Genomic DNA, 27,350 nt, shown 5'->3' with positions numbered 1-27,350 from the left:
GGACATCTTTGACCGTTTCGGTGTGTTTCCAGCGATGTGCACCTCAGTGCGCCTAAAGTATGTGTGTGCGTCATTTCACCATTCCTTGGACTGTTCTAAAGTCAAGGTTAATCTTCTTCCGATTGAGTTTGCTGAAATTTTGACTGTTTTGGTGCAACAATAACTTTTATAACATTATCATTGGACCTCAGAGAAGATAATAATAACTTCAAGACCGCTTTAAACTATTAAAAAAATAAATTAAAAAAAATTTTCATCTTTTTTTTTATTGTTAGACGTTTCATAAGAGAAAGGTTGAGGAATACTAAAGAAGTGGGGGCATAAATCCAAAAAAAAAAAAAGAAGAAAAAAAAAAGGGGGGATGAGGTAAAGGAGGTTCGATGACGTCCCGGGTCGCTAAAGACCTGAGGTATGCATTTAAGGGTTAAAGAATCAGAATGCTAGCTTGGCAATTGGGCAAAACCCAGATAAAATAAAATGACCTATTGGCATCTCTTCGAAAATGACAAATGCTTGTTTCTGAATACCATGAGCCCAATTATCTAAATAGTGGCTTTGTAAATGTACTTGATGACTGTCATGTAAATAGGTTACCCACAGACCATATTTATCCACATACCATACCTCTTCTGCCGTTACATTCACTTGCTTCTGTATATAACAGATTTGTATATTGTACATACGTATATATGTATATTGTCCTATTGTGTATTTCTATATATACTTTATTTTCTATTCACTTTTTATTTTTTATTATATATTTTATTATTATCTCTGTATTGTTTGTGCACTGGAAGCTTCTGTCACCAAGACAAATTCCATGTATGTGTAAACATGGCAATAAAGCTCATTCTGATTCTGACTTTGGGTTAATTAATTGACGTGGGCCGGTCTGTCAGTGTGTACGTGTCAAACAGCACAGCTTCTCCGAGCGCTGTACGAGGCTTGAAGCAACGTGACGTAATGCTTGCTGCTAACTCTCGTCCCTGATTGGTTGATTCAGTACAACCACGTGGTCTGAATAGCGTTTCTGCTTTTGTTCGTTCTCTTTCCCTACATGTGTAATTGTTTTTGATTGCGGAACAGTGTAGTACAAAGGCGGAGGAGGCTGTTTCGTGCCTAGTCAAACTTGTGGAATCATTCAGACAGACATCAAATATGTTTTTACTTGAGACAGAATCGGTAAGTTAGACGTAATTTCACTGATATGCTGTTATTTATTTAAAAAAAAAAGGCAAAAATGCGCAGTTTCAAAGATTCAAGTGACCATTAAAACGAAAGTCATGTGTTTTTCAATAACAATTACATAAAGCCCTTTAAACATACCTTGAAAATAAGTCCATCATACAGTGAGCATACTGTATGGCCGTCTTTTAATTCAAATTTGCTTTGTGTTTCATTGCAAATGCACACAGCTGGACTGTATGAGTGATCTTTTCGAAAGCGGATTTGCGGTGAATGGAGGTTTCGATGCTTGTGGACAGTCCCCTGCACATTTAGCGGCATTCGGAGGACAGGCTTTCTGCTTGCTTTGGCTGCTCCAAACAGGTGCTGATGCAAACCAACAGGTAAGCCACATCACCTTCGACAACTTTAGTTAACATTTTTTTTTTTTGTTTGTAACAAAAAGTATTGCCTTGGGTCCCTGTTTCAGATCATGAGTTCGTCAGTATACACAGTTGTTTCTTGAATTATGAATAAGGACTTTATATTTGATTTCATTGGTTGTTAATGCTAAAGAGTTCAGTCGCTGCTACTTTTTATTGAATTCCAGCGACCCTTATCTTGTTAAGATGGCTCAAGGTGTCATGTGAATTTATCACTATGTAATTTAATAATAATTATAATTTAATAATTAATAATTATATTTATTTATCACACATTTGCACATATACAGTGAAATTCTTTTTTTTCCACATATCCCAGCTAAGCTGGGGTCAGAGTGCAGGGTCAGCCGTGATACGGTGCCCCTGGAGCAGACAGGGTCAAGGGCCTTGCTCAAGGGCCCAACAGTGGCATCTTGGTGGTGCTGGGGCTTGAACCTCTGACCTTCTGGTCAGTAACCCAGAGCCTTAACCGCTGAGCCACCACTGCTCCAATATATATGTCATATATAGTTCATGTGATTCAAGCACATAAACCAGTGTAACCTTGAGCATGACTGAAAATGGATGTCAGGATAGGCAATGTTATGGAAGTTAAAACATTAAGGATTAGGATAAAGAGTAATAAATCATTCTTCTCTCGCATCTGTATGCATAGCCTTGAGTACGGTTGTAACACTGTAGATATTTCAATGCAAAAATGCGCAGTTTCAAAGATTCAAGTGACCATTAAAACGAAAGTCATGTGTTTTTCAATAACAATTACATAAAGCCCTTTAAACATACCTTGAAAATAAGTCCATCATACAGTGAGCATACTGTATGGCCGTCTTTTAATTCAAATTTGCTTTGTGTTTCATTGCAAATGCACACATTTCAGGATAGGCAATGTTATGGAAGTTAAAACATTAAGGATTAGGATAAAGAGTAATAAATCATTCTTCTCTCGCATCTGTATGCATAGCCTTGAGTACGGTTGTAACACTGTAGATATTTCTCTTCTGATGCAAGTTTGAATGTTCATTGTCTGTGCACATTCACATTAGCATCATCTCTCTCTGAGAGAAATTTAAAAGACAGTCCAAAAGAGAAAATCTGTTTCATCATTTACTCACCCTAATGCCATTCCAGATTTGTATGACTTTCTTTCCTCTGCTGAACATAAATGAAGATTTTAAGAAGAATATCTCAGCTCTGTAGGTCCTTTCAATACAAGTGAATGGTGGCCAGAAACCTGAAAATCCAGAAAGTAGATAAAAGCAGCATAAAAGTAAAACATATGACTCCAGTGGTTAAATCCATATCTTCAGAATCGATATAATAGATGTGGGTGACAAACAGATCAATGTTTAAGACCTTTTTTAATATAAATCTACACTTTCACTTCTGAAAGTCACGTGTTACCTGTTTAGTTTCACTTTTACACCTGAAAGTGAAAGTGGAGATTGATACTAAAAAAGGACTTAAAAATTGATCTGTTTCGAACCCACACCCATCATATTGCTTTTGAAGATATGGATTTAACCACTGAAGTCTTATGAATTACTTTTATGCTGCTTTTTGGACCTTCAGATTTTTTTTTGTTTATTTGGGTGAGATATCCCTTTAAAATTAATGTATTTTGGGGCATACTAGGATGCAAGGTCACTGAGGAAGTAAGGCAAACATGCAAGTTGGTCAGCGGGGGGACAGATGTAACACTGTGTTACTACTCGCTGCATAAATAGCAGGGTAGCAAATAGATAGACAGATCGATAATTATGCAGCGGAAACAATTTTAAGTAGATTTAGTCCTGAAATATGATTGCAAATATGTATTTTTGTTTTTTTGTATGTGTGTTGATGTCACAGGATGCCTCGTATTAGGAAAACCAACAGAGGAGTTCCAGCTGATGTGTTAGAATTGATACTTATGCAAATATTAGAAATGTTTGAAAACAATCACAGGGTATATAAAGTTTTTAAACTGTAGGCTTAATGCCTTAGCATATTACAAATGAGTGTTGCAACTGTCCCGTATGGGAACAGTTGTAACAAATGCACACTTTGGGTGCGTCCAATTCAGAAGTGATCATTACTATTCCCTTTGAAGACTTTACCATCTACTGTGAGAGCTTTGAAAAGCTAAAAGGTGTGAGGCTCAAAAATAAGGGTAATTTAGAACTCACTTTAAGTCATTTTGATTGGAAAGTCAGTTTGAGGTGATCTTACAGCATGACTATCGTGATTGTTCTCCCTTCCAAGTGCCCTGCAGAGGGTGATTTATCCTGTTTGGATAAATCTCCAAATCATCTCTGTCTTTACACACTAATTGTGGAAAATCGGAACTATTTATATAGGTTTTTGATATTTTGTTGGTAGATGGATAAAGCCAGCTCATCTTTAAAAAAAATAAATAAAAATGGCATGTTTATTTTCTGGTCAATATTTGTGCAGTATAGCAAAAAGGATTTTATCTTTTTGTTTATATTTTAAATATATATTTTATCTTAAGGATGCAAGTGGAGAAACACCGATGCATAAAGCAGCCAGAGCGGGCAGTCTGGAGTGCATAAGCGTGCTGATGGCAAGTGATGCTCAAGTCAAGTAAGTTTGTGGAAGGTTTGACAATCAAGCATTTGCACTAAATTTTTGACCAATTGAAATGGCTAAATCCCCACAGCAGTACTCCAATTTTGGTAGTACGACACCTATTTAACAGTGAATACTAATTTGTTAATTAATGCATGTCCCCCCTATTGGCTCATATATGGTCTTAATGAACCATTCTGTCTCTGCCTTTAGCATTTGCAACAACGCTGGGCAGACCGCTGAAGATATTGCGTGGTCTTGCAGGTTTGAGGAATGTGGGAAGTTTTTAAACATGCACCGCAGAACACGGGACTTGAGAAATGTCTCATCGTTCGTTGAGCGAAACGCACCAAGCGGCACTCTTGTGGGACATAAGCGAGGCCGCGCTAACTCCGATGCACAAGATGGAAAGAAAGCACGGGACTGGTGATGAATGTTCACATGAAGTGAAAGAAATTTAAGTAGTATCCATGCCGGCTGTTCAGCCACTGCAGAACTATTAAGTGAATGGTGTATTGGTATGCCGACCGAGTATAAATAACCTGTGGATATTTGGCATTAACACTACAGTAGTTTCAACGGTGAAAATCAATGGACCCTGCTCTGGGCTCAGTGGTTTGGGGTCTACAAACGAGAAGAATGCATGCTGAAGCTGGCATAACTGTTCTGAAAGCAGCATGCTATGCGCACACCTAAGGCAAAGCAGAATTTAAAAAGGGAGATTGCAACTGTATCACTGGAAACAGTATAGCGCTAAATTAGATCACATGTGCCTTGTAAATCAAGCATACAAAGACCCTAATATCAATGAAAGGCTTTCCGAGTTTTGTGACAGTCTGTTACCATTAGCAGAGTCTGTAGGAATGAGTGGATGTCTATGCAAAGCAGTTGAAGCTGCCTTGTTGTCTAGTCAGTTAATGTCTTAACACGAAGCATTTTTGTATAAAGGAACCAGCTATACAGTCATATACCTCTCTACAAATGAATATGTCATGGCAAACATGTAGAAGATTAGCCACAAGGCAATCAATTTATTATTTTTCCACATAGCAGCAGTTTATTTAATTAAGACTTTTGGCATTTTTGAGCAGAGTTTTTTGTGTCCACTGGAGGAGGTTCTCTAGCACAACTACAAGTTGGATGGACAGCTATCATTTACATGTAAAGAAACCTTCTGCAACCACCAATTAAAAAGGAGTCTTTTAATTTAGAAAACAATAAAAGCATTACTTTATTGCATGATCTGTTAATGCTGAAAGAGATTTCAGTTGCTGTTCCTTTTTACTGACTTGCAGGAAGCCTTATCTTGTGAAGATGACTCAAGTTTTTTTTGTGAATTTGGAATACAAGCTGAAATTGTACGCTTGTGCAATTTCAATAATATTTTCTAATGTCAGTATCATTCATGTGATTCAAACAACTGTCAAAAAAATCATGCAAGACCTTGCTGAATTCATTGCAACTTGGAGCATGACTGAAAATTATGTTAAAGGCAATGTTATGATAACATTGTAAGGACAATGAGTTATAAATCATTCTTTTTCATGTGAACTGACATGTTGGTTTGTGCCCACTGAAACAAAGATATACTACTAGATTAATAAGAGTCAGTCAGGTATGTGACTCAGATGGTCTTGGGTCTCTGAGGAAGGCAGAGGTTGTAATAGGCATTCTGATCCCAGAACTCTGGGCCCTTCCATCCACACCAGCCCTGAACACAGAAAATACAAGATTATATACAGGTGCTGGTCATATAATTAGAATATCATCAAAAAGTTGATTTATTTCACTAATTCCATTCAAAAAGTGAAACTTGTATATTATATTCATTCATTGCACACAGACTGATATATTTCAAATGTTTATTTCTTTTAATTTTGATGATTATAACTGACAACTAAGGAAAATCCCAAATTCAGTATCTCAGAAAATTAGAATATTGTGAAAAGGTTCAATATTGAAGACACCTGGTGCCACACTCTAATCAGCTAATTAACTCAAAACAAAGCAAATGCCTTTAAATGGTCTCTCAGTCTAGTTCTGTGCTACACAATCATGGGGAAGACTGCTGACTTAACAGTTGTCCAAAAGACGACCATTGACACATTGCACAAGGAGGACAAGACACAAAAGGTCATTGCAAAAGAGGCTGGCTGTTCACAGAGCTCTGTGTCCAAGCACATTAATAGAGAGGCGAAGGGAAGGAAAAGATGTGGTAGAAAAAAGTGTACAAGCAATAGGGATAACTGCACCCTGGAGAGGACTGTGAAACAAAACCCATTCAAAAATGTGGGGGAGAACCACTACGCACAGACGTATGCAAGACATGGGTTTCAGCTGTCGCATTCCTTGTGTCAAGCCACTCTTGAACAACAGACAGCGTCTGAAGCGTCTCACCTGGGCTAAAGACAAAAAGGACTGGACTGCTGCTGAGTGGTCCAAAGTTATGTTCTCTGATGAAAGTAAATTTTGCATTTCCTTTGGAAATCAGGGTCCCAGAGTCTGGAGGAAGAGAGGAGAGGCACACAATCCACGTTGCTTGAGGTCCAGTGTAAAGTTTCCACAGTCAGTGATGGTTTGGGGTGCCATGTCATCTGCTGGTGTTGGTCCACTGTGTTTTCTGAGGTCCAAGGTCAACGCAGCCGTATACCAGGAAGTTTTAGAGCACTTCATGCTTCCTGCTGCTGACCAACTTTATGGAGATGCAGATTTCATTTTCCAACAGGACTTGGCACCTGCACACAGTGCCAAAGCAACCAGTATCTGGTTTAAGGACCATGGTATCCCTGTTCTTAATTGGCCAGCAAACTCGCCTGACCTTAACCCCATAGAAAATCTATGGGGTATTGTGAAGAGGAAGATGCGATATGCCAGACCCAACAATGCAGAAGAGCTGAAGGCCACTCTCAGAGCAACCTGGGCTCTCATAACACCTGAGCAGTGCCACAGACTGATCGACTCCATGCCACGCCGCATTGCTGCAGTAATTCAGGCAAAAGGAGCCCCAACTAAGTATTGAGTGCTGTACATGCTCATACTTTTCATGTTCATACTTTTCAGTTGGCCAAGATTTCTAAAAATCCTTTCTTTGTATTGGTCTTAAGTAATATTCTAATTTTCTGAGATACTGAATTTGGGATTTTCCTTAGTTGTCAGTTATAATCATCAAAATTAAAAGAAATAAACATTTGAAATATATCAGTCTGTGTGTAATGAATGAATATAATATACAAGTTTCACTTTTTGAATGGAATTAGTGAAATAAATCAACTTTTTGATGATATTCTAATTATATGACCAGCACCTGTACACTGATCAGCCACAACATTAAAACCACCTGCCTAATATTGTGTACAACCCCTAGCAAAAATTCTGGAATCACCACACTTAGAGAATGTTTACCCAGCTTTTTTTACTTCGTAGCAAATAAACAAATCACATACGACACAAAACATTTTTTAATAGCTGAACATGGCTTCGTGAAACATCCCTCAAACAAATTAAATTACATTATTTTAATTAATAGCATATTTTCTTCCAGATCAAGTAGAGGAGATAATTATGGAATCACTCAATGTTGAGGAAAAAATTATGGAATCACCTTGTAATTTGCATTTCTAAAACATACCGGCACAAGTCTAAAAATGCAAATTAGTCTGCAGTCAAAAGACAGTGCTTACTGACCTTAATGAGCCGTTGGACTTGGCTAATTGAAAGGAAACATGGCCCCAACAAGAGAGTTGTCAATTGAAACAATGGAAAGGACTATAAAACTCCTTCAAGAAGGAAATCCAACACGGAGTGTGGCAAAAGAAGTTGGTTGTTCCCGGTCAGCTGTGTCTAAAATTTGGTGCAAGTATAAACACAATGGGAAGGTTATAAAAGGAAAACATACGGGTGACCAAGGAAGACGTCAAAGTGTCAGGATAGAAAAAGCAATATGCCTTGGAAAAATATAAATTGCACAACAAAACAAATGAAAAACAAATGGGCGGAAACAGGAGTCAATGTTTGTGACAGAACTGTAAGAAATCGGCTGAATGAAATGGGATTTACATATAGAAAAGCCAAACAAAAACCAGCACTAACACCTAAACAGAAGAAAACAAGGCTACAGTGGGCTAAAGAGAAGCAATTATGGAGTGTGGATGATTGGACGAAAGTGATATTCAGTGATGAATCACGAATCTGCTTTGGCAAAGGCGATGATGCTGGAACTTTTGTCTGGTGCTGTTCTAATTAAACATATAAAGATGACTGCCTGAAGAAAATCAAATTTCCCCAGTCATTTATGATATGGGGTTGCATGTCAGGTAAAGGACCAGGGGAGATGGTTGAGATTACCTCAACAGTTAAGGCACAGGTGTACATTGAAATTTTGGACACTTTTCTCATTCCATCGATAGAAAATTGGCTTGGTGGTGATGAAGTCATTTTTCAGGATGATAATGCATCTTGCCACAGAGCAAAGAGAGTTAAAGCTTATCTTCAGGAAAGGCATATCAACTCAATGACATGGCCAGCAAAACGTCCGATCTCAATCCGATTGGAAATTTATGGTGGAAATTGGTAAAGGACAGGCTCCATCCTGCAAAGCTGATCTGTCAACTGCTATTCAAGAAAGCTGGAACCAGCTTGATGGAGAAAATTGTTTTTCATTAGTGAAGTCCATGCCTCAAAGAATTCAGGCCGTCATAAAAGCCAGAGGAGCAGCAACAAAGTAGTAATTGTGATTTTTGTTTTTTTTTTGTTGATGATTCCATAATTTTTTCCCTCAACATTGAGTGATTCCATAATTTTTTCCTCTACTTGATCTGGAAAAAAATATGCCATTAATTAAAATATTGTAATTTAATTTGTTTGAGGGAAGTTTCACGAAGCCAGAATGTTCAGCTATTAAACAAAAATTGTTTTGTGTCATATCTGTGATTTGTTTAATTGCTATGAAGTAAAAAAGCTGGGTGAAGATCCTATAAGTGTGGTAATTCCATAATTTTTGCCAGGGGTTGTAGGCCCCCCTTGTGCCACCAAAACAATGAGATGATATTCTTCCCACCACAATTCTAAAGAGCGGTTATCTGAGTTACCGTAGACTTTGTCAGTTCGAACCAGTCTGGCCATTCTCTGTTGACCTCTCTCTTCAACAAGGCATTTCTGTCCACAAAACAGCCGCTCACTGGAAGTTTTTTGTTTTTGGCACCATTCTGAGTAAATTCTAGAGAATGTTTTGTGTGAAAATCCCAGGAGATCAGCAGTTACGGAAATACTCAAACCAGCCCGTCTGGCACCAACGATCATTCATGCGATTATCTAATCAGCCAATTGTGTGTCAGCAGTGTAGTGCATAAAATCATGCAGATACGGGTCAGGGCTTCAGTTAATGTTCACATCAACCATCAGAATGGGGAAAAAATTTGATCTCAGTGATTTGGACCGTGGCATGATTGTTGGTGCCAGTCAGGCTGGTTTGAGTATTTCTGTAACTGCTGATCTCCTGGGATTTTCACGCACTACAGTCTCTAGAGTTCACTCAGAATGGTGCCAAAAACAAAAAAACATCTAGTGAGCAGCAGTTCGGCGGATGGAAAACCCTTGTTGATGAGAAAGGCCAACGGAATAGCATCTCAGAATGCACAACACGTTGAACATTGATGCGGGTGGGATACAACATCAGAAGACCACATCGGGCACTTTTTAAGGACCATAGTGTTCCTAATAAAGTGCTCAGTGAGAGCATATATAAAGCAGGGCTCGACATTAACGCTTGTCCAGGACAAGTGGATTTTTGAAGGGGCAAGTGAAAGAGAATTTTACTTGCCCGACCGGACAGGCAGACTGATTAAAACATCAATAACAAAAAAAATAACAAGCTATATTTGTGATAGCCTAGGCCTGTGTCCCTTATTAGAAAGTTAATATTTTTATTTGTACTAAAATGTCGGACTCATAAATATAAATATACAGGTGCATCTCAATAAATTAGAATGTCGTGGAAAAGTTCATTTATTTCAGTAATTCAACTCAAATTGTGAAACTCGTGTATTAAATAAATTCAGTGCACACAGACTGAAGTAGTTTAAGTCTTTGGTTCTTTTAATTGTGATGATTTTGGCTCACATTTAACAAAAACCCACCAATTCACTAACTCAAAAAATTAGAATACATCATAAGACCAATAAAAAAAAACATTTTTAGTGAATTGTTGGCCTTCTGGAAAGTATGTTCATTTACTGTATATGTACTCAATACTTGGTAGGGGCTCTTTTTGCTTTAATTACTGCCTCAATTCGGCGTGGCATGGAGGTGATTAGTTTGTGGCACTGCTGAGGTGGTATGGAAGCCCAGGTTTCTTTGACAGTGGCCTTCAGCTCATCTGCATTTTTTGGTCTCTTGTTTCTCATTTTCCTCTTGACAATACCCCATAGATTCTCTATGGGGTTCAGGTCTGATGAGTTTGCTGGCCAGTCAAGCACACCAACACCATGGTCATTTAACCAACTTTTGGTGCTTTTGGCAGTGTGGGCAGGTGCCAAATCCTGCTGGAAAATGAAATCAGCATCTTTAAAATGCTGGTCAGCAGAAGGAAGCCTGAAGTGCTCCAAAATTTCTTGGTAAACAGGTGCAGTGACTTTGGTTTTCAAAAAACACAATGGACCAACACCAGCAGATGACATTGCACCCCAAATCATCACAGACTGTGGAAACTTAACACTGGACTTCAAGCAACTTGGGCTATGAGCTTCTCCACCCTTCCTCCAGACTCTAGGACCTTGGTTTCCAAATGAAATACAAAACTTGCTCTCATCTGAAAAGAGGACTTTGGACCACTGGGCAACAGTCCAGTTCTTCTTCTCCTTAGCCCAGGTAAGACGCCTCTGATGTTGTCTGTGGTTCAGGAGTGGCTTGACAAGAGGAATACGACAACTGTAGCCAAATTCCTTGACATGTCTGTGTGTGGTGGCTCTTGATGCCTTGACCCCAGCCTCAGTCCATTCCTTGTGAAGTTCACCCAAATTCTTGAATCGATTTTGCTTGACAATCATAAGGCTGCGGTTCTCTCGGTTGGTTGTGCATCTTTTCTTCCACACTTTTCCTTCCACTCAACTTTCTGTTAACATGCTTGGATACAGCACTCTGTGAACAGCCAGCTTCTTTGGCAATGAATGTTTGTGGCTTACCCTCCTTGTGAAGGGTGTCAATGATTGTCTTCTGGACAACTGTCAGATCAGCAGTCTTCCCTATGATTGTGTAGCCTAGTGAACCAAACTGAGAGACCATTTTGAAGGCTCAGGAAAACTCTGCAGGTGTTTTGAGTTGATTAGCTGATTGGCATGTCACCATATTCTAATTTTTTGAGTTAGTGAATTGGTGGGTTTTTGTTAAATGTGAGCCAAAATCATCACAATTAAAAGAACCAAAGACTTAAACTACTTCAGTCTGTGTGCACTGAATTTATTTAATACACGAGTTTCACAATTTGAGTTGAATTACTGAAATAAATGAACTTTTCCACGACATTCTAATTTATTGAGATGCACCTGTATGTATAGACCTGTTGCCGTCTAGTGTGTCATTATAATAATCAAACAACCATAACAAGAAAATGAGAAAACACTCACTGCTCTTGATTGGGTAACATTATTAGCTTTAAAAAGTATTAATGTATTATAATCATACAGTTTTATGTTGCATTTCATTCTGAATGTTTACCTGAATACTTGATAGCCTACTGCTGTTAAAAACTTTTAAAGCTGTTAAAAAAAAAAAGGAATTTTCTTAATTTGTATTTTTTGTTCTATTATTTTTAATCTATTTCTATTCACTGCTGTTTTTTTATTGTTATTTTATTACTGACCATTTACTAGTCTTGAATAATTAAGAACTTGAAACCATTCTTCCATAATTAACATATTAGTTAGTGTTATTATTTGATGTGGTTTTGAAGCTGGCATTGAGAATCGTCAAATTTCACTACCGACTACTGAAATTTTGGTATTGTGATAATGTATAGCCTTTATTGTACATGGTAGATCTTGCTGCAATAACATGATGAAAAAGTAGGTCTCATTCCATAGAAGTGTGAGCATCCCTGCTGTAAATGATGGCGATGGAGGCTTTCTTTATTTGACTACCATACGTAACATAAAATAATTATCGTATGACAATAGCCTCCTCCCCTACTCAGTGCAGTTTATATTTCTGTCGCAGAGAATTTAGTTGATTGCATAGGTACTTTATTAGGTTGGGCATCGGTCATAATGTTACAAAAATATACAACATAAACTTAGACATGTTACTTGAGCATTAACTTAAATGTCCTTTTTTCTCTCCGGACAAGTAACTTTTTTACTCAGACAAGTGAATGACCAATTTACTTGTCCAGAGGACAGGCACATGACAGTGCTTAAGGTCGAGCCCTGTATAAAGCTCTAGATCCCATGTTGTCTGGGTATAAGAGGAAACAATTACAAAATGAGTCCTAAAACTACTATTTAGTAAATGCTTTATTATTGTTTGGTCAAGTGTACCTTGTCAATGATGGTTTGCAGGTCCTCTACACCAGTGTAGTGAGGGTCCAGGATGAGGAAGCGGATTTGTCCTGTATTCTCACTCCATATTACACCTAAAATAGTGTGTGCAAGAACACCTCCACCTATTGATGAGGAAATTAGCGTAATGATTGTAATTGTTAATCTAGTCACTTTAGCTTTTCCAAATAAGATAGCAAAAAAAAAAAAAAAAAAAAATTATATATATATATATATATATATATATATATATATATATATATATATATATATATATATATATATATATATATATATATATATATACACACACACACACACAAACACACCAGTTAAAAAAAAATAAAAAAAAATAATATATATAAACTGCCATTCAATTACAAGCTGAAGGAAGGAGCCAAATATGATTTTAACATACCAATCATGACAGGTGTTCCTTCAGTCTGGAAGTGGTTGGCTAGTTCTCTGCCCTTGGTTACCAGCTCAGATCCATGACTTCAACAAAGAGACAGGCATTTTTAAATATTCAAACTATTCAGATTCCCATTGTGAATCCATTTCAGCATTTTGCATTGACAGACCCTCTCACTGATCTCTTTGCAAGTTCCAGCAAAGCTTTAGTAAGATAAAACCAAATAAAATGTATGTTATATTATGTATTTTATGTTTGATTTTGTGAGATAGTATAGAAGAGGAAAAATTTGAACAATTTCAGAATTCACATCACGATCTGTTATGCCCATTAAAAATAACTGCTTACAAATATGCCAAAACATTCTTTTACAAGACATTCAAAGTAGAGGTCGACTGATAGTGTACAGGTGCTGGTCATATAATTAGAATATCATCAAAAAGTTGATTTATTTCACTAATTCCATTCAAAAAGTGAAACTTGTATATTATATTCATTCATTACACACAGACTGATATATTTCAAATGTTTATTTCTATTAATTTTGATGATTATAACTGACAACTAAGGAAAATCCCAAATTCAGTATCTCAGAAAATTAGAATATTACTTAAGACCAATACAAAGAAAGGATTTTTAGAAATCTTGGCCAACTGAAAAGTATGAACATGAAAAGTATGAGCATGTACAGCACTCAATACTTAGTTGGGGCTCCTTTTGCCTGAATTACTGCAGCAATGCGGCGTGGCATGGAGTCGATCAGTCTGTGGCACTGCTCAGGTGTTATGAGAGCCCAGGTTGCTCTGATAGTGGCCTTCAGCTCTTCTGCATTGTTGGGTCTGGCATATCGCATCTTCCTCTTCACAATACCCCATAGATTTTCTATGGGGTTAAGGTCAGGCGAGTTTGCTGGCCAATTAAGAACAGGGATACCATGGTCCTTAAACCAGATACTGGTTGCTTTGGCACTGTGTGCAGGTGCCAAGTCCTGTTGGAAAATGAAATCTGCATCTCCATAAAGTTGGTCAGCAGCAGGAAGCATGAAGTGCTCTAAAACTTCCTGGTATACGGCTGCGTTGACCTTGGACCTCAGAAAACAGAGTGGACCAACACCAGCAGATGACATGGCACCCCAAACCATCACTGACTGTGGAAACTTTACACTGGACCTCAAGCAACGTGGATTGTGTGCCTCTCCTCTCTTCCTCCAGACTCTGGGACCCTGATTTCCAAAGGAAATGCAAAATTTACTTTCATCAGAGAACATAACTTTGGACCACTCAGCAGCAGTCCAGTCCTTTTTGTCTTTAGCCCAGGCGAGACGCTTCAGACGCTGTCTGTTGTTCAAGAGTGGCTTGACACAAGGAATGCGACAGCTGAAACCCATGTCTTGCATACGTCTGTGCGTAGTGGTTCTCCCCCACATTTTTGAATGGGTTTTGTTTCACAATCCTCTCCAGGGTGCAGTTATCCCTATTGCTTGTACACTTTTTTCTACCACATCTTTTCCTTCCCTTCGCCTCTCTATTAATGTGCTTGGACACAGAGCTCTGTGAACAGCCAGCCTCTTTTGCAATGACCTTTTGTGTCTTGTCCTCCTTGTGCAACGTGTCAATGGTCGTCTTTTGGACAACTGTTAAGTCAGCAGTCTTCCCCATGATTGTGTAGCATACAGAACTAGACTGAGAGACCATTTAAAGGCCTTTGCAGGTGTTTTGAGTTAATTAGCTGATTAGAGTGTGGCACCAGGTGTCTTCAATATTGAACCTTTTCACAATATTCTAATTTTCTGAGATACTGAATTTGGGATTTTCCTTAGTTGTCAGTTATAATCATCAAAATTAAAAGAAATAAACATTTGAAATATATCAGTCTGTGTGTAATGAATGAATATAATATACAAGTTTCACTTTTTGAATGGAATTAGTGAAATAAATCAACTTTTTGATGATATTCTAATTATATGACCAGCACCTGTATTTTGCTGATACTGTTAACTAAGCTGGGGTTATAACCGATTAATCAGCCAATATATTGAAGGTTAAACAACTTTCTACATCTTTCCTTACTGTGACAGGCACAGCCATAGAAGCAACACTAGTCCAAAATTAATAAAATCCCAGATGCAGTTTATTGTGCAACCAAAATCCCAATAATAACCAGAAAAAAAATGCAATTTGGTGCATGCGGGACCTTTAGCTATGAACAAGTGCACAATACACGGGGTCTCTTATTTTGAAATGTGCTCCCAGCACCCACAATCACATAAAGAAAACAAAACACACACTCTTACAATCATCTACAATGTATTACAATACAGTATGAACACTATAAAGTAAAAACTGTCATAGGCTAATAAATACTGAATGAGCAGTAATTTATCAACAGTCGATCATTATTCATCAATAGTAGTAATCACGTGGCATAGCAAACTCCACGCGGTGTCAGTGATTGTTTAGAGACCACTGTCATACTGTAGAACCAAGGAGTTCTAAATGTAGAACCCTCCAGCGCCAGAAACGGAGGAATAATAAAAAAAAATTAAAAACAACTATCGGCATTGATTTTTGCTGTTAACCAATAGTTCCAAAAAGCAATTATTGGCACGATATATCGGCAAAACCACTATATCATCGACTTCCAATTCAAAGCACTCTATTCATCATAAAAACTAGAGGTAGAACTCCCATATACCCAAACACCTGTACACCCACATGTTCATGCAATTATCTAATCAGCAGTTGTGTAGCAGCAGTGCAATGCATAAAAGTATGCAAATACGGGTCAGGAGCTTCACTTAATGTTCACATCAACCATAAGAATGGGGAAACATGTAATCTCAGTGATTTCCACCGTGGCATGATTGTTGGTGCCAGACGGGCTAGTTTGAGTATATCTGTAACGGCTGATCTCCTGGGATTTTCACACACAACAGTCCCTTCAGTTTACTCAGAACGGTGCCAAAAACAAAAAAACATCTAGCGAGTGGCTGTTCTGTGGACAGAAATGCCTTGTTGATGAGAGAGGTCAACGGAGAATGGCCAGACTGGTTCGAGCTGACAGAAAGGCTACAGTAACTCAGATAACCACTCTGTACAATTGTAGTGAGCAGAATAGCATCTCAGAATGCACAGCACGTCGAACCTTGAGGTTGATAGGCTACAACAGCAGAAGACCACGTCAGGCACTTTATTAGGACCATAGTGTTTCTAATAAAGTTCTCAGTGAGTGTGTGTGTACCATCAAAATGTAAACCTGTTGAGCATACATATATATATATACAAGCACACACTTTGTCTACCTGACAAACATGATCTTTGAGGTGACCCCCAGCAGCTGGTTAAGGACAGCCTGAACTTCGAAAGAGCCAATCCACTGACGTGAGCCCACAAAACGAGGTTCTTTATCCCCTACATCCACAAGAGCCTGGCAAGCCAAAACACACATATGTACTGTATATATATATAAGAGTTGTAATAAGGGCAGTTCCACAAGTCCATTAAATATGACTGCATAACTTAACACCAGCCAATTACTGAGAGGATTCTTTTGTGTATGAGTGTACCTGCTGGATCTGTGTGTGTGTGGGTACAGCTGTCTGCACATATCCCTGCTGCTGGAACCAGGAGCAGATAGTCTGAAGTGAACGATATGCGCAACCCCAGCCGTCATCATCAACATGATCCTGCATATAGTGATGATAACTGTACACTCCCTGCACCAGATACAGCTACAGATAGAAAGAAAAAGAGGTGGATAAAGAGATGTTTTTTGTTCATCTTTACTAATGGCACCAATAAATATATGCAACTTCCTAAAGAGAGCAGTGATAGCTGTATTAAGTGAAGCACTGCCTTACCTTGGCATCCTCAACATTGGGTGGATTCAGGTGTGCGTGGGGGTTGCGGAGGTAACCATCTTTATAGACTTCATCCGGGAAATGGAAGACGTTAGCACGTCTAAGGAATGGCCTATCACCTGGCAACTTAAACTTCCTGTGCAGATCCTGCATAAAATGGACGTTGACTTTTTTAGAGATCACAAGGTTTCAGACATTTAAAGCTGCACTATGTAAGATTTTTTTGGTTACAATGAACAAAAGTTTTCATTATTGAGTGAGTTCATAAAAAATCCATGTTCAAAACCATGTCTTTGTCTTACCCAGATTCACTACAGTAAGCCTACAATATTGATCTTTATTTTGAGGGAATTTGAGCTGTCGGGTGAGATTTGGCACGAAATCGCAGGCATACGTCATTCGTCCATGCATGTTTACATCATATCCGTAAGCTGTGAAAGAAGATCCGGCTGTGTCGCGAGAAGCAATTTGGACAGCTGATTAGTCACGGTTTCAGAAGTCAGGACAGCAGCGGAGTAATATCACTCTCCTAATGGATTTAACAGATTTCTTACTGTTTGGCCAAGTTGTTTACCTCCTATAATGCTTGGATATGTTTTCTGTTAGGGTTGTTGAAGCTTATATTGTTTGTCATGCTTTAATGAATTGAACATTACTCATGTGTACCGATCACAATGTGTTTATAAGTTTAGTTTTTTTTCAGTGTAGTTACTGTTACATGTTTACTAATATTCATGACTTCTGAATATTTTAGAACACTGCTGCAGTTTCGAGATTCCCAAATTGTGTGTCTAAATATGTGTGCTGCTGTTTTCTTAGGCTATTTTTTTATCTCTTTTGTTTTGCCTGAGGAAGACCTAATGGTCTAAACTTTGAAAGCAAGTGTAAGAAAATAAAGTATTTTTGGAGCATTAAATCCGTGTACAGACACTTGCCATTTGATCCTTTTAGCAGATGTTTAAACAGATCTAAAAAGCCACTATAAGGTGGAAATTTTTAAGCCAATAACATAATATCGACATGAAAATAGCTCGTCATGACTCCGCTCTGCAAGTCATCTCCCGAGTCCTCGCTCAAACCATGAGATTCATATGCCAGAAGAGCAGTGCCTAATCACAAATTACATAAAGTGTTCCTCCGCAAGTAACTTTTTATCAGTTTTATGCTTCAACCGCTAGAGGGCCAAAAGTTTCATAGTGTAGCTTTAAAGGAATAGTTCAACCAATAATTTTAATTCGGCGATTTTTTTCTCACTCTATCTTACAAGACGTCATTAGGTTTGGTCAAGAGATGCGATGAGAACCATTGAGATTTGATATTATCACACAAAGTTATTATATGGTTTCAGAAGACTTGGAATAAAGTGTCCAAGTCATAACAGTTACTTTTACAGTGTTTTTTTGTTGTTGTTGTCCTTTTTCGAGCTTGACAGACTATTTAGTGCATTATATGGCAAACAGACCCTGTGAAGACTTTTTAAAGTTCACCTTTTGTGTTCCACGAAAGATAGAAAGTTGGGTTTGGAGCAAAAAATAACAGAATTTTCATTAGCCCCTTTCCCAGATACAGTCCCAGTACTTTCCCTTTAGTTACTTTCTAGAGGAAAAAACGTATGATGAACTGCACACCCGAGAAGACTTTTCCCTCTTGCATCCAAACACACAAAAGCAACCCTCGTAGTGACGTCATCTGGCTTTGACCATTTTTCTTCTGACATTGTTTGGATGTGCGATTTAATAGCAACAGCCACAGTGAAAGGAGAGCTGAGGTGCTAGTATATTTTAACCACGCTGCACATGCTGAACTAAGCAGAAAACATGTTGAAAATGCAATATAAATCTATTTATCAACACGATTTTTTTACAATAAAGGCTTTTATGACTCAATATAAAATACTGTACTTAACTACTGTATTCACCCCCCCCCCCCCCCCCAAAAAAAACGACATCTTGATTAGAGCTAGAGTTCATTTGCAATAAAGAAAATTTAACACGTTAAACTAATTAATCGCATGCATTAACATGTTCAGTTTTCTTAATCGCAATTGACACATTTATCATTAATTAAGCATAAACCAGTACGGCACCTTTGTGATGTGTCAGCCCGGAGTCATTACACTGACGCACATACCACAAACACACAACAGCTGTGTCCGTGATCAAATGATGGGGAAAGGACCTCTTAACGCTATTTGCTGTGGACTTGTGACAGAAATTAAGTACTTTGCAGCCTCTGTAAGGCACAATTTAATTATCACAGAAGCATGTCAAGTCTTAACTATCACGAAAACACAGAACGAGACGTGGTTAATCGCTTTGCATGTGGAGTTCAAAGTGGCACTTGACGCCCTGACACGAATCATGAACGCGGCTGCACGACTGCTGTAGCAAAGCGGATAGCAACAGTCTGCTAGCTGATTAATATTGTGGAGAATAAGAGTTTAAGAGATTTAACACACTTGCAATGAATATAAAACCTATTGGGGAACTAGTTATTTCAATTAGTCAACCTCCCACTTTATGAAATGTTTAATGATACTTGAATTGGTGCTATTTTAGAGCATTTCTGTCTTTATACTGTGGAAGGTTTTGTTTGGAAATTTTTAATATAGCTCTATTGTTACATATTGTTTTGTTTTCTTTCCTAAGAAGAGAATTGTGCATTAAAATAAGTATATTGAATATCTATAGAGTATATAGAGAGAGAGTAAAATGTAAGCACTTTCAGATCTGTGATTAAATCGCAATTAACTATGAAAAATTATGAGATTAATCGTGATAAAAAAGAAATAATTTATGGACTGACAGCACTGGTCTTGATGCAAGTTAACCATGCAGTAACATTAAATTACCTTTCATGATGGTTAAGTTTATAATAGATTTCAATGACCCACTCTCGATAAACAACTTATTATGTCTGTTATCCCAGGAAACATTCAATTTAGTAATCCAGAAATCATTTTATTTTTCTGTAGAGTCACACAGTACAGATGCAATGAAAACTCAAAGCGTGTCTCCTGTTGAAGTCACGCAGCAGCTCTGCTCACCCCTCGCACTCACATAATATGCGAAACGGGCAAAACTCTTTGGATACTTATACTGAAAGTTAGTGCAAACCTCGGGAGTAGAACGCTAGCAGCTACAAGTTTGTTTACTCATGGCCGACTCTTCGTGTTTCTCATTGCTTTGTGCATCATACGTGTTTGACCTATCACAGGTTGAAGCACCCCCCACAGTCCCTCTTGAAATGTACCTACCTAGGAGTTGGAGCTAAAAAAGTTCCTCTAAATGGCTAAGAGGAACTATAGTTCCTCATGTGCAAAGCCGACGTAGTAGTTCAGAGTAAATGTTCCTAAAATAAGGCTTTAGTTCCTGCAGTGGGAAAGGGCCTATTAGGTGAACTATTATTCGACTAAGACTAAGACTTCAAGTGAAATTGTTGTGTGTGTATCTGTGTATGTCTTGCCTCTCTGACAGTTTGTAGCTGGCTGTCTGCTACCCCTGCAGGGTATATTACAGTGGTGAGTCCAGCAGCATTGGGCAGCTCAAAGTGAAATGGCTGTGGCACCAAAAGAGAAGAGCCCTTCCTGTACCGTAGCACCACCTCCTCCATGTCTGATACCTGCTTACTCAATGCCTCCACCAGCCCTTTACACACACTGAACAATGACACACACACAATATACAGACATGATTCTGCTGAGCATCATAACCATGGTCTCCAAACTTGCTATCTTAAAGTCGCACTATAGAAAATACAACAAGCAGTTCTGTACATGGCCATTTAATTTTGATCCATATTCTTGCTTAACAGACCTTATGCTTTCAAGACAACCTTAGAGAAACATAAATGCACTTACGTTGCCAGGCTTTTATCAGTGGGCACAGAAAGAACACAGTCCAAAGGCAGTGGCATCCTCACATAGTGCTGCTGTCCAGTCACTCTGTAGAGACTGGGAGCTTCATTGCTAGCAGGCTCTGTCACCTCAAACAACAGCTTCATATTCACCACAGTCTAGAGAAGGAGATACAGCATATAGCATTCAAAGTGTTGCTTTTGGAGTGACTGTTGACAGCCATCACATTTTAATTGATCTACACCCTTCAACTGAAATATAAAAGCAATACTAGACTGAAAAGTGTAATGTGACACTGAAGATGGACTGCACTAACAGGTCCAGAATGTTTCTTATCCTTCTTTTTTGATGACTTCTTGCTTCTGCTATCATCTGTCCTGTGAAACACAAAACGAACAAAGAGTTTTAAGTAACTATCTCAGAGAGTATCCTTACTGTAAATACTGCACAATGCTCAACACTAAGGCCACAGGTGTTACAACATACTCTATATACTGCAGAATGTCTCCACATGCTGATGCTTCTGTCAAGCTCTCTACGCCTGACTGGAAACTAGTGTTGGGCCATATTAATAAAGTACTGTTACAGACAGTGAAAACAAGATTCTTTGATGATACTTTGGAACAGAGACCCTGGAAACTTTTTGAGATGGTGCTTTGACTTTGTGCCTCTGCAAAAAAGAGAGAGACACTTTAGTACTATAAAACTTTAGTATTATATTTTCAAGTATTTGGACTATGATTTCCATGGGCAAAAATGTATTCTTCACACAGTTTCTTTTCATTTTAGATAAGTATTTCACAGAAAACACAAAACAAAAACTAAAAGTGGGAGCGCATAACAAAATCCAGGGTTACATTTACATTTTACAATAAGGTTGTATTTGTTAACATTAGTTAACACAATTGTAAACATGAACTGACAATAAGCAATACATTTACAGCATTTATTAATCATGGTTAATGTTCATTTCTAGGCTACATACACTAAAACTTTTTTTTTTCCATCAAAATGTATACATTTTCATTAGATAATGCATTATGAACTTACATGAACAAACAATGAACAACAGTAGTTTGATTAAATAATATTAACAAAGATTAATAATACTGTAAAAAGAATCTTCTTGAAGTGTTTCCAAATCTAGCTCATCCATCATAATATGAGTGTTACCATTAGAGTTGTCAAGCTGGCATATAAACTCCAAGATGCCTTTGACTCGAAAAATAATGTTGCTATCTTCTGAATGAACCTGTGGGAAAATGAGGACATGAATCTTTTTTCTTCAAAGTGCCATTCTCTCTAGATGTTTCACATAGGTATCGCATGAGACATCGACATCATTACATGCAATAAAAATTCATGAAATATCGTTGTAATATAAAGAAGTTGCACAGTTTATTTCAAAATAGTAATTTTACCATTTTTATTCCCTTGATCAATGAACAAATTCAGCTGCTGTCACCAGGAGGCTGCCATGTTTGCTGACGTATTGTAACACGCTTGTTGATGACGTCTTACAGAGAAATTGTCGGCTGTGTCTCGTTTGGAAGGCTGCGTCCTCCGGAGGTCGCATACGTCATCGAGGCTGTCTCGTTTCATAAAAGCGAGTAGGACACTTCGAATGCGACCTTGTTTCACGGGAATTCGGAGGAAGCATGAGGTGTATCCTTCGTGGGCACTCACAACCCACAATTCTTTGCTTCAACGGAAATGTCAAAAAAAAAAAAAAAAAAAAAAAAAAAAAGACGCCCGTAAATATGATGTTCAAACGCAAGGAATGTTAATTCCCAAGTTGAAGTACCTCAGTAGATGGGTACAGAGTATATAATATGTATAATTATATTAATATATAATTAAAATAAAGTATTAGACTAAAAGTACACCTGTAAAATCTATTTTCTTTTCTCTTTACATCATTATAACTCTCCTAAAATGTACCACATACATTCCCTTCCAGAGGCACTTTGTCCCCTTCTCACTCAAAGCGCTCGCGCTTGTTAAAAAGTGGCGTGCTGTCATAGTAACCATGTTACGTTCCGTTTCCGTTTGCCCTACGAAGGCCGTCTCGTTTAAACGAGGCTTGTTTAAGCAGGACACTCGGTATACTGCAGCCTTAAAAGGACGTGTCCTACATAGCATGCAGCCTTCCAAACTTGTCCTGCCACCTGCTGACTTGAATGTGACTAGTTAATGTTTAAATGATTCAGACACTGTGCATGACCCTAAGGATGGCAAAATATGTTGTTTTGATCAATGTTTACTGTTATACAATTGATTATAATTGTAGATTTTCAATTAAGAACTAATAATCAGGAGGTGAAATCACAGTTTAGACAGAAACATTTGTATCAGATTCTAACCTGCAATCATACCTCGCAGTTTCAGAACAAGCAAGATTGTTTGCTTTTCACTATTTGTTGTAATTATGAACCTTTGAAAACTGGGAATGCATGAAACAATGAACAAATATTATATTTATCGGCAGAACATTGTCAAAGACAGTTAATCAACATTTGCCCTATTACCATTTTTCATTGAAGATTGAAATCTTCAATGAAATTAAAATGTAATACATTTTAAAATAACTAACAACTTTACTGTTACTGCCTGTTATTTGTTCACTTTTCATTATTTTTTATTATTTTTATGAACAACCCTTGAAAACTAGGTATGAAATAATAAACAAATATTAAATTTATTGGCAGAACATTGTCAAAGACAGTTAATCAAAATTTGCCCTGTCCTATTACCATTTTTCCTATAGTAATTACATTTTAGAATTAATACATAAAATAAATATTATATTAATATAATATAAATAAAATTATTTATAATGTAAATATTCAATAAAATTCAAATGTGACAAATTTGAAAAGAACTAACAACTATACTATTACTGCCTGTTATTTCAACTTAAATTTTGTGGTAACTTCCTCATTCAGGTTTCCAAATTATTGTATCTCGTCTCTCTCATTTCTTCGATAACTGCTGTGTTTTGTGTCTCCTATCAAGCCAGAAAACAGTTCAAAAGAAGTTGTAATTAATGATCATAATCAAAATGTTTTAGCCATGTGTTACCTATAAGGTGCTGAACGTTGTTGTGTTGGATTGCAATGCTCTCTGTGGCCTTCCCTGAAAGCCTCATATCATTCACTTCAGCTGAGAGATTAGCAGCCTTGTACTCTTTCAGCTGCAGTGAGACGTGGTTAGTGAGGCTGATATATTCCTTATGGAGCCTCCTTACTTCTTGCCACAGTAGATTCCTCTCAGTCTGCAAAGTGAGCAGGCAGTGCTCTAGTTCAGCCCGCTCCTTCTGAGCTCTCTCTGCTCTACCCTCAGCATCTTTTATGACCTAACAGTTGTGCTCCAGTCTCTGCCTAAGAGTCTGGTTTTCCTGCTGTAGTTGAGTTAGGACCTTCCTCTCTTGGTTTACACCCTCATGGATCCTTTCTAAATCCTGTAGAGTCTTGCCTTGTATTCTGTGAGCTTCCATGACTTGTTCTGTTAAGTGCTTTACCTGTTCTTGAAGCTGAATAATTGCTTCTCTTAGTTGCTTCTTCTCCTGACAGTGGTGTTCACAGCACACGGTGATTCTCTCTAGGTCTTCAGATTGAGTTGGTCTATTCTGTTTTAAGGCTTCTGTGATCCTTTGCCGCATTTGCTGGTTCTTAATAAGCAACTGTTTGTTCTTCAAGACTAGGCTGTTGTTGATGTTTTTAAACTCCCTAAATCTCTTCACAAATTCCTGCAGCTCTGTTTTGCTCTCCCTGCAATAATTCTCCTGTGTTTTCCTTCTCTAACTCTGTGCACCTTTCTAAGTAAGTCTCAATGGTTGCAAATTGAGGCTGATGGGTTGACTTAGCTGCAAGACTTTCCTCAATGGCAGCCTGTTTCATGTTTCACTGCTATATTTATTTAAAGGTGTGGAATTGTTGTCTTGCTGTCCATAACATTAGAATGATCTCCTCCACTTGTTTGTGCATTCTTCTCCATGATGTTCTTTGTTCCTGATGGAGTTTCTGCTCTGTTACCTTTATATGGTAAAAGTAAAGCTTCTGTTTATTTTCTGCACCCTATTTACAGTGCATCCGGAAAGTAGTCACAGCGCTTCACTTTTTCCACATTTTGTTATGTTACAGCCTTATTCCAAAATGGATTAAATTCATTATTTTCCTCAAAATTCTACAAACAATACCCCATAATGTCAATGTGAAAGAAGATTCTTTGAAATCTTTGCAAATTTATAAAAAAAATAAATAAATCACATGTACATAAGTATTCACAGCCTTTGCTCAATACTTTGTTGAAGCACCTTTGGCATCAATTACAGCCTCAAGTCTTTTTGAGTATGATGCTACAAGCTTGGCACACCTATTTTTGGGCAGTTTCTCCCATTCTTCTTTGCAGGACCTCTCAAGCTCCATCAGGTTGGATGGGGAGCATCGGTGCACAGCCATTTTCAGATCTCTCCAGAGATGTTCAATCGGGTTCAAGTCTGGGCTCTGGCTGGTCCACTCAAGGACATTCACAGAGTTGTCCCGTAGCCACTCCTTTGTTATCTTGGTTGTGTGCTTAGGGTCGTTGTCCTGTTGGAAGATGAACCTTCGCCCCAGTCTGAGGTCCAGAGCGCTCTGGAGCAGGTTTTCATCAAGGATGTCTCTGTACATTGCTGCATTCATCTTTCCCTTGATCCTGACTAGTCTCCCAGTTCCTGCCGCTGAAAAACATCCCCACAGCATGATGCTGCCACCACCATGCTTCACTGTAGGGATGGTATTGGCCAGGTGATGAGCGGTGCCTGGTTTCCTCCAGACATGACGCTTGCCATTCAGGCCAAAGAGTTCAATCTTTGTTTCATCAGACCAGAGAATTTTGTTTCTCATGGTCTGAGAGTCCTTCAGGTGCCTTTTGGCAAACTCCAGGCGGGCTGTCATGTGTCTTTTACTGAGGAGTGGCTTCCTTCTGGCCACTCTACCATACAGGCCTGATTGGTGGAGTGCTGCAGAGATGGTTGTTCTTCTGGAAGGTTCTCCTCTCTCCACAGAGAAACGCTGGAGCTCTGTCAGTGTGACCATCGGGTTCTTGGTCACCTCCCAGACTAAAGCCCTTCTCCCCCGATCGTTCAGTTTGGCCGGGCGGCCAGCTCTAGGAAGAGTCCTGGTGGTTCCAAACTTCTTCCATTTACGGATGATGGAGGCCACTGTGCTCATTGGGACCTTCAATGCTGCAGAAATGTTTCTGTACCCTTCCCCAGATCTGTGCCTCGATACAATCCTGTCTCGGAGGTCTACAGACAATTCCTTGGACTTCATGGTTTGGTTTGTGCTCTGACATGCACTGTTAACTATGGGACCTTATATAGACAGGTGTGTGCCTTTCCAAATCATGTCCAGTCAACTGAATTTACCACAGGTGGACTCCAATCAAGTTGTAGAAACATCTCAAGGATGATCAGTGGAAACAGGATGCACCTGAGCTCAATTTTGAGTGTCATGGCAAAGGCTGTGAATACTTATGTACATGTGATTTTTTTTGTTTTTTCTTTTTAATAAATTTGCAAAGATTTCAAACAAACTTCTTTCATGTTGTCATTATTGGGTATTGTTTGTATAATTTTGAGGAAAATAATTAATTGAATCCATTTTGAAATAAGGCTGTAACGTAACAAAATGTGGAAAAAGCGAAGCGCTGTGAATACTTTCCGGATGCACTGTAGTGGTGACAATCATACAAAACTAAGTAATGTCTTTTGTCAGTGATAAAAAAAAAAAAAGAAAAAAAAAGGACAAACCGTATCATAAACATATTTGCTAATTACTTATCACCTTATGCGCCAGAGAAACTAGCGCGCAGCCATCTTGAAAATTTTGTCTCGGAACTTCCGTTCTAGCGGTTCTATACAGATATCTGTGGTGTTGATGTCAAAGTGTAATTAGCTAGTGAAGTGGATTTACAGGTTATTTACTGATATTCTTCCGTGCTCATGAAAATCCAAGAGACAACACAAAGTCATTACAAATATCTCTGTAAGACACCTCTGGCCATCAGAGCATGTGTTGATGGTATGTCCTGCATATGAAAGAGAAAGGAGGAGTCTTAAGGAAGAATTACAAACCTTAGGAAGTCAAGAATTTATAATAAGCAATATCTTAAATGATGGTCCAAATGCAGGGAAACAAATGAATGCAATTATGAGATTTATTAGGAGCAGTGGATTAAAATGTAGGATATAGGGAATAGGGAGAAATATATATCTTCACACTCCATCACAGAAGGTGGCGGTATGCACCTATAAGTTGGTTCGCAACCCACCATAATACCTAAAGAAGAAGAAGAAGAAGAAACTCTGGCCATCTTTTCGAGTCATTCACCCATCGCGTTACTGTTAAGGTGAGCAGATTTTTGAGTGTTAAACCTGGACGGGGAAGGGTGCAACTATACACACACACACACATACATACATACATATATACATGTGAAAGTGTATGTTTTATTTTATATTCCGTTCACAAATTAA

At 38.2% G+C, this 27,350-nt stretch overlaps 3 protein-coding genes across 3 annotated transcripts; 1 reads left to right on the top strand and 2 right to left on the bottom strand.

The window, feature by feature from the left end:
* The first annotated feature begins 1,028 nt into the window (after window positions 1-1,028).
* ankrd37 (ankyrin repeat domain 37) lies at window positions 1,029-5,028 on the top strand. Its single transcript, XM_051703238.1, has 4 exons — window positions 1,029-1,182; window positions 1,416-1,568; window positions 4,099-4,190; window positions 4,389-5,028. The coding sequence occupies exons 1-4, from the start codon at window positions 1,159-1,161 to the stop codon at window positions 4,603-4,605; spliced, it is 486 nt and encodes a 161-aa protein (XP_051559198.1). The 5' UTR covers window positions 1,029-1,158; the 3' UTR covers window positions 4,606-5,028.
* A 149-nt stretch (window positions 5,029-5,177) lies between these two features.
* Window positions 5,178-22,525, bottom strand: ufsp2 (ufm1-specific peptidase 2). The gene is made up of 12 exons (XM_051703237.1): window positions 22,252-22,525; window positions 22,004-22,082; window positions 21,317-21,500; window positions 21,147-21,207; window positions 20,834-20,988; window positions 20,440-20,632; window positions 16,975-17,121; window positions 16,681-16,845; window positions 16,417-16,541; window positions 13,122-13,198; window positions 12,704-12,828; window positions 5,178-5,886 (listed from the first exon to the last, which is right to left on the bottom strand). The coding sequence occupies exons 1-12, from the start codon at window positions 22,252-22,254 to the stop codon at window positions 5,800-5,802; spliced, it is 1,401 nt and encodes a 466-aa protein (XP_051559197.1). The 5' UTR covers window positions 22,255-22,525; the 3' UTR covers window positions 5,178-5,799.
* A 1,348-nt stretch (window positions 22,526-23,873) lies between these two features.
* si:dkey-256e7.8 (polyamine-modulated factor 1-binding protein 1) lies at window positions 23,874-24,921 on the bottom strand. The gene is given in 4 exon segments (XM_051702249.1): window positions 23,874-24,618; window positions 24,620-24,711; window positions 24,713-24,738; window positions 24,915-24,921. Coding segments are annotated over 4 exon segments (870 nt in total).
* Between the last annotated feature and the right edge of the window lie 2,429 nt (window positions 24,922-27,350).

The sequence above is a fragment of the Myxocyprinus asiaticus genome, chromosome 7, assembly GCF_019703515.2.
Source record: "Myxocyprinus asiaticus isolate MX2 ecotype Aquarium Trade chromosome 7, UBuf_Myxa_2, whole genome shotgun sequence".
NCBI classification, from domain to species: Eukaryota; Metazoa; Chordata; class Actinopteri; order Cypriniformes; family Catostomidae; genus Myxocyprinus; species Myxocyprinus asiaticus.
Note: the sequence above shows the minus strand (reverse complement) of the source record. Positions and strands in the feature narration are given on the sequence as shown.

What these genes read in the sequence shown, in the direction of transcription:
- ufsp2 (XM_051703237.1), bottom strand. An exon ending in CCAGCTTGACAACTCTAATG is followed by an intron (nt 21,501 to 22,003) that starts GTAACACTCATA and finishes TCTTTTTTGCAG; the next exon opens with AGGCACAAAGTCAAAGCACC. An exon ending in CCAATGTTGAGGATGCCAAG is followed by an intron (nt 16,846 to 16,974) that starts GTAAGGCAGTGC and finishes TTCTATCTGTAG; the next exon opens with CTGTATCTGGTGCAGGGAGT.
- ankrd37 (XM_051703238.1), top strand. Translation starts at nt 1,159, where the DNA reads ATGTTTTTACTTGAGACAGAATCG. An exon ending in TTTTACTTGAGACAGAATCG is followed by an intron (nt 1,183 to 1,415) that starts GTAAGTTAGACG and finishes AAATGCACACAG; the next exon opens with CTGGACTGTATGAGTGATCT. An exon ending in GTGCTGATGCAAACCAACAG is followed by an intron (nt 1,569 to 4,098) that starts GTAAGCCACATC and finishes TTTTATCTTAAG; the next exon opens with GATGCAAGTGGAGAAACACC.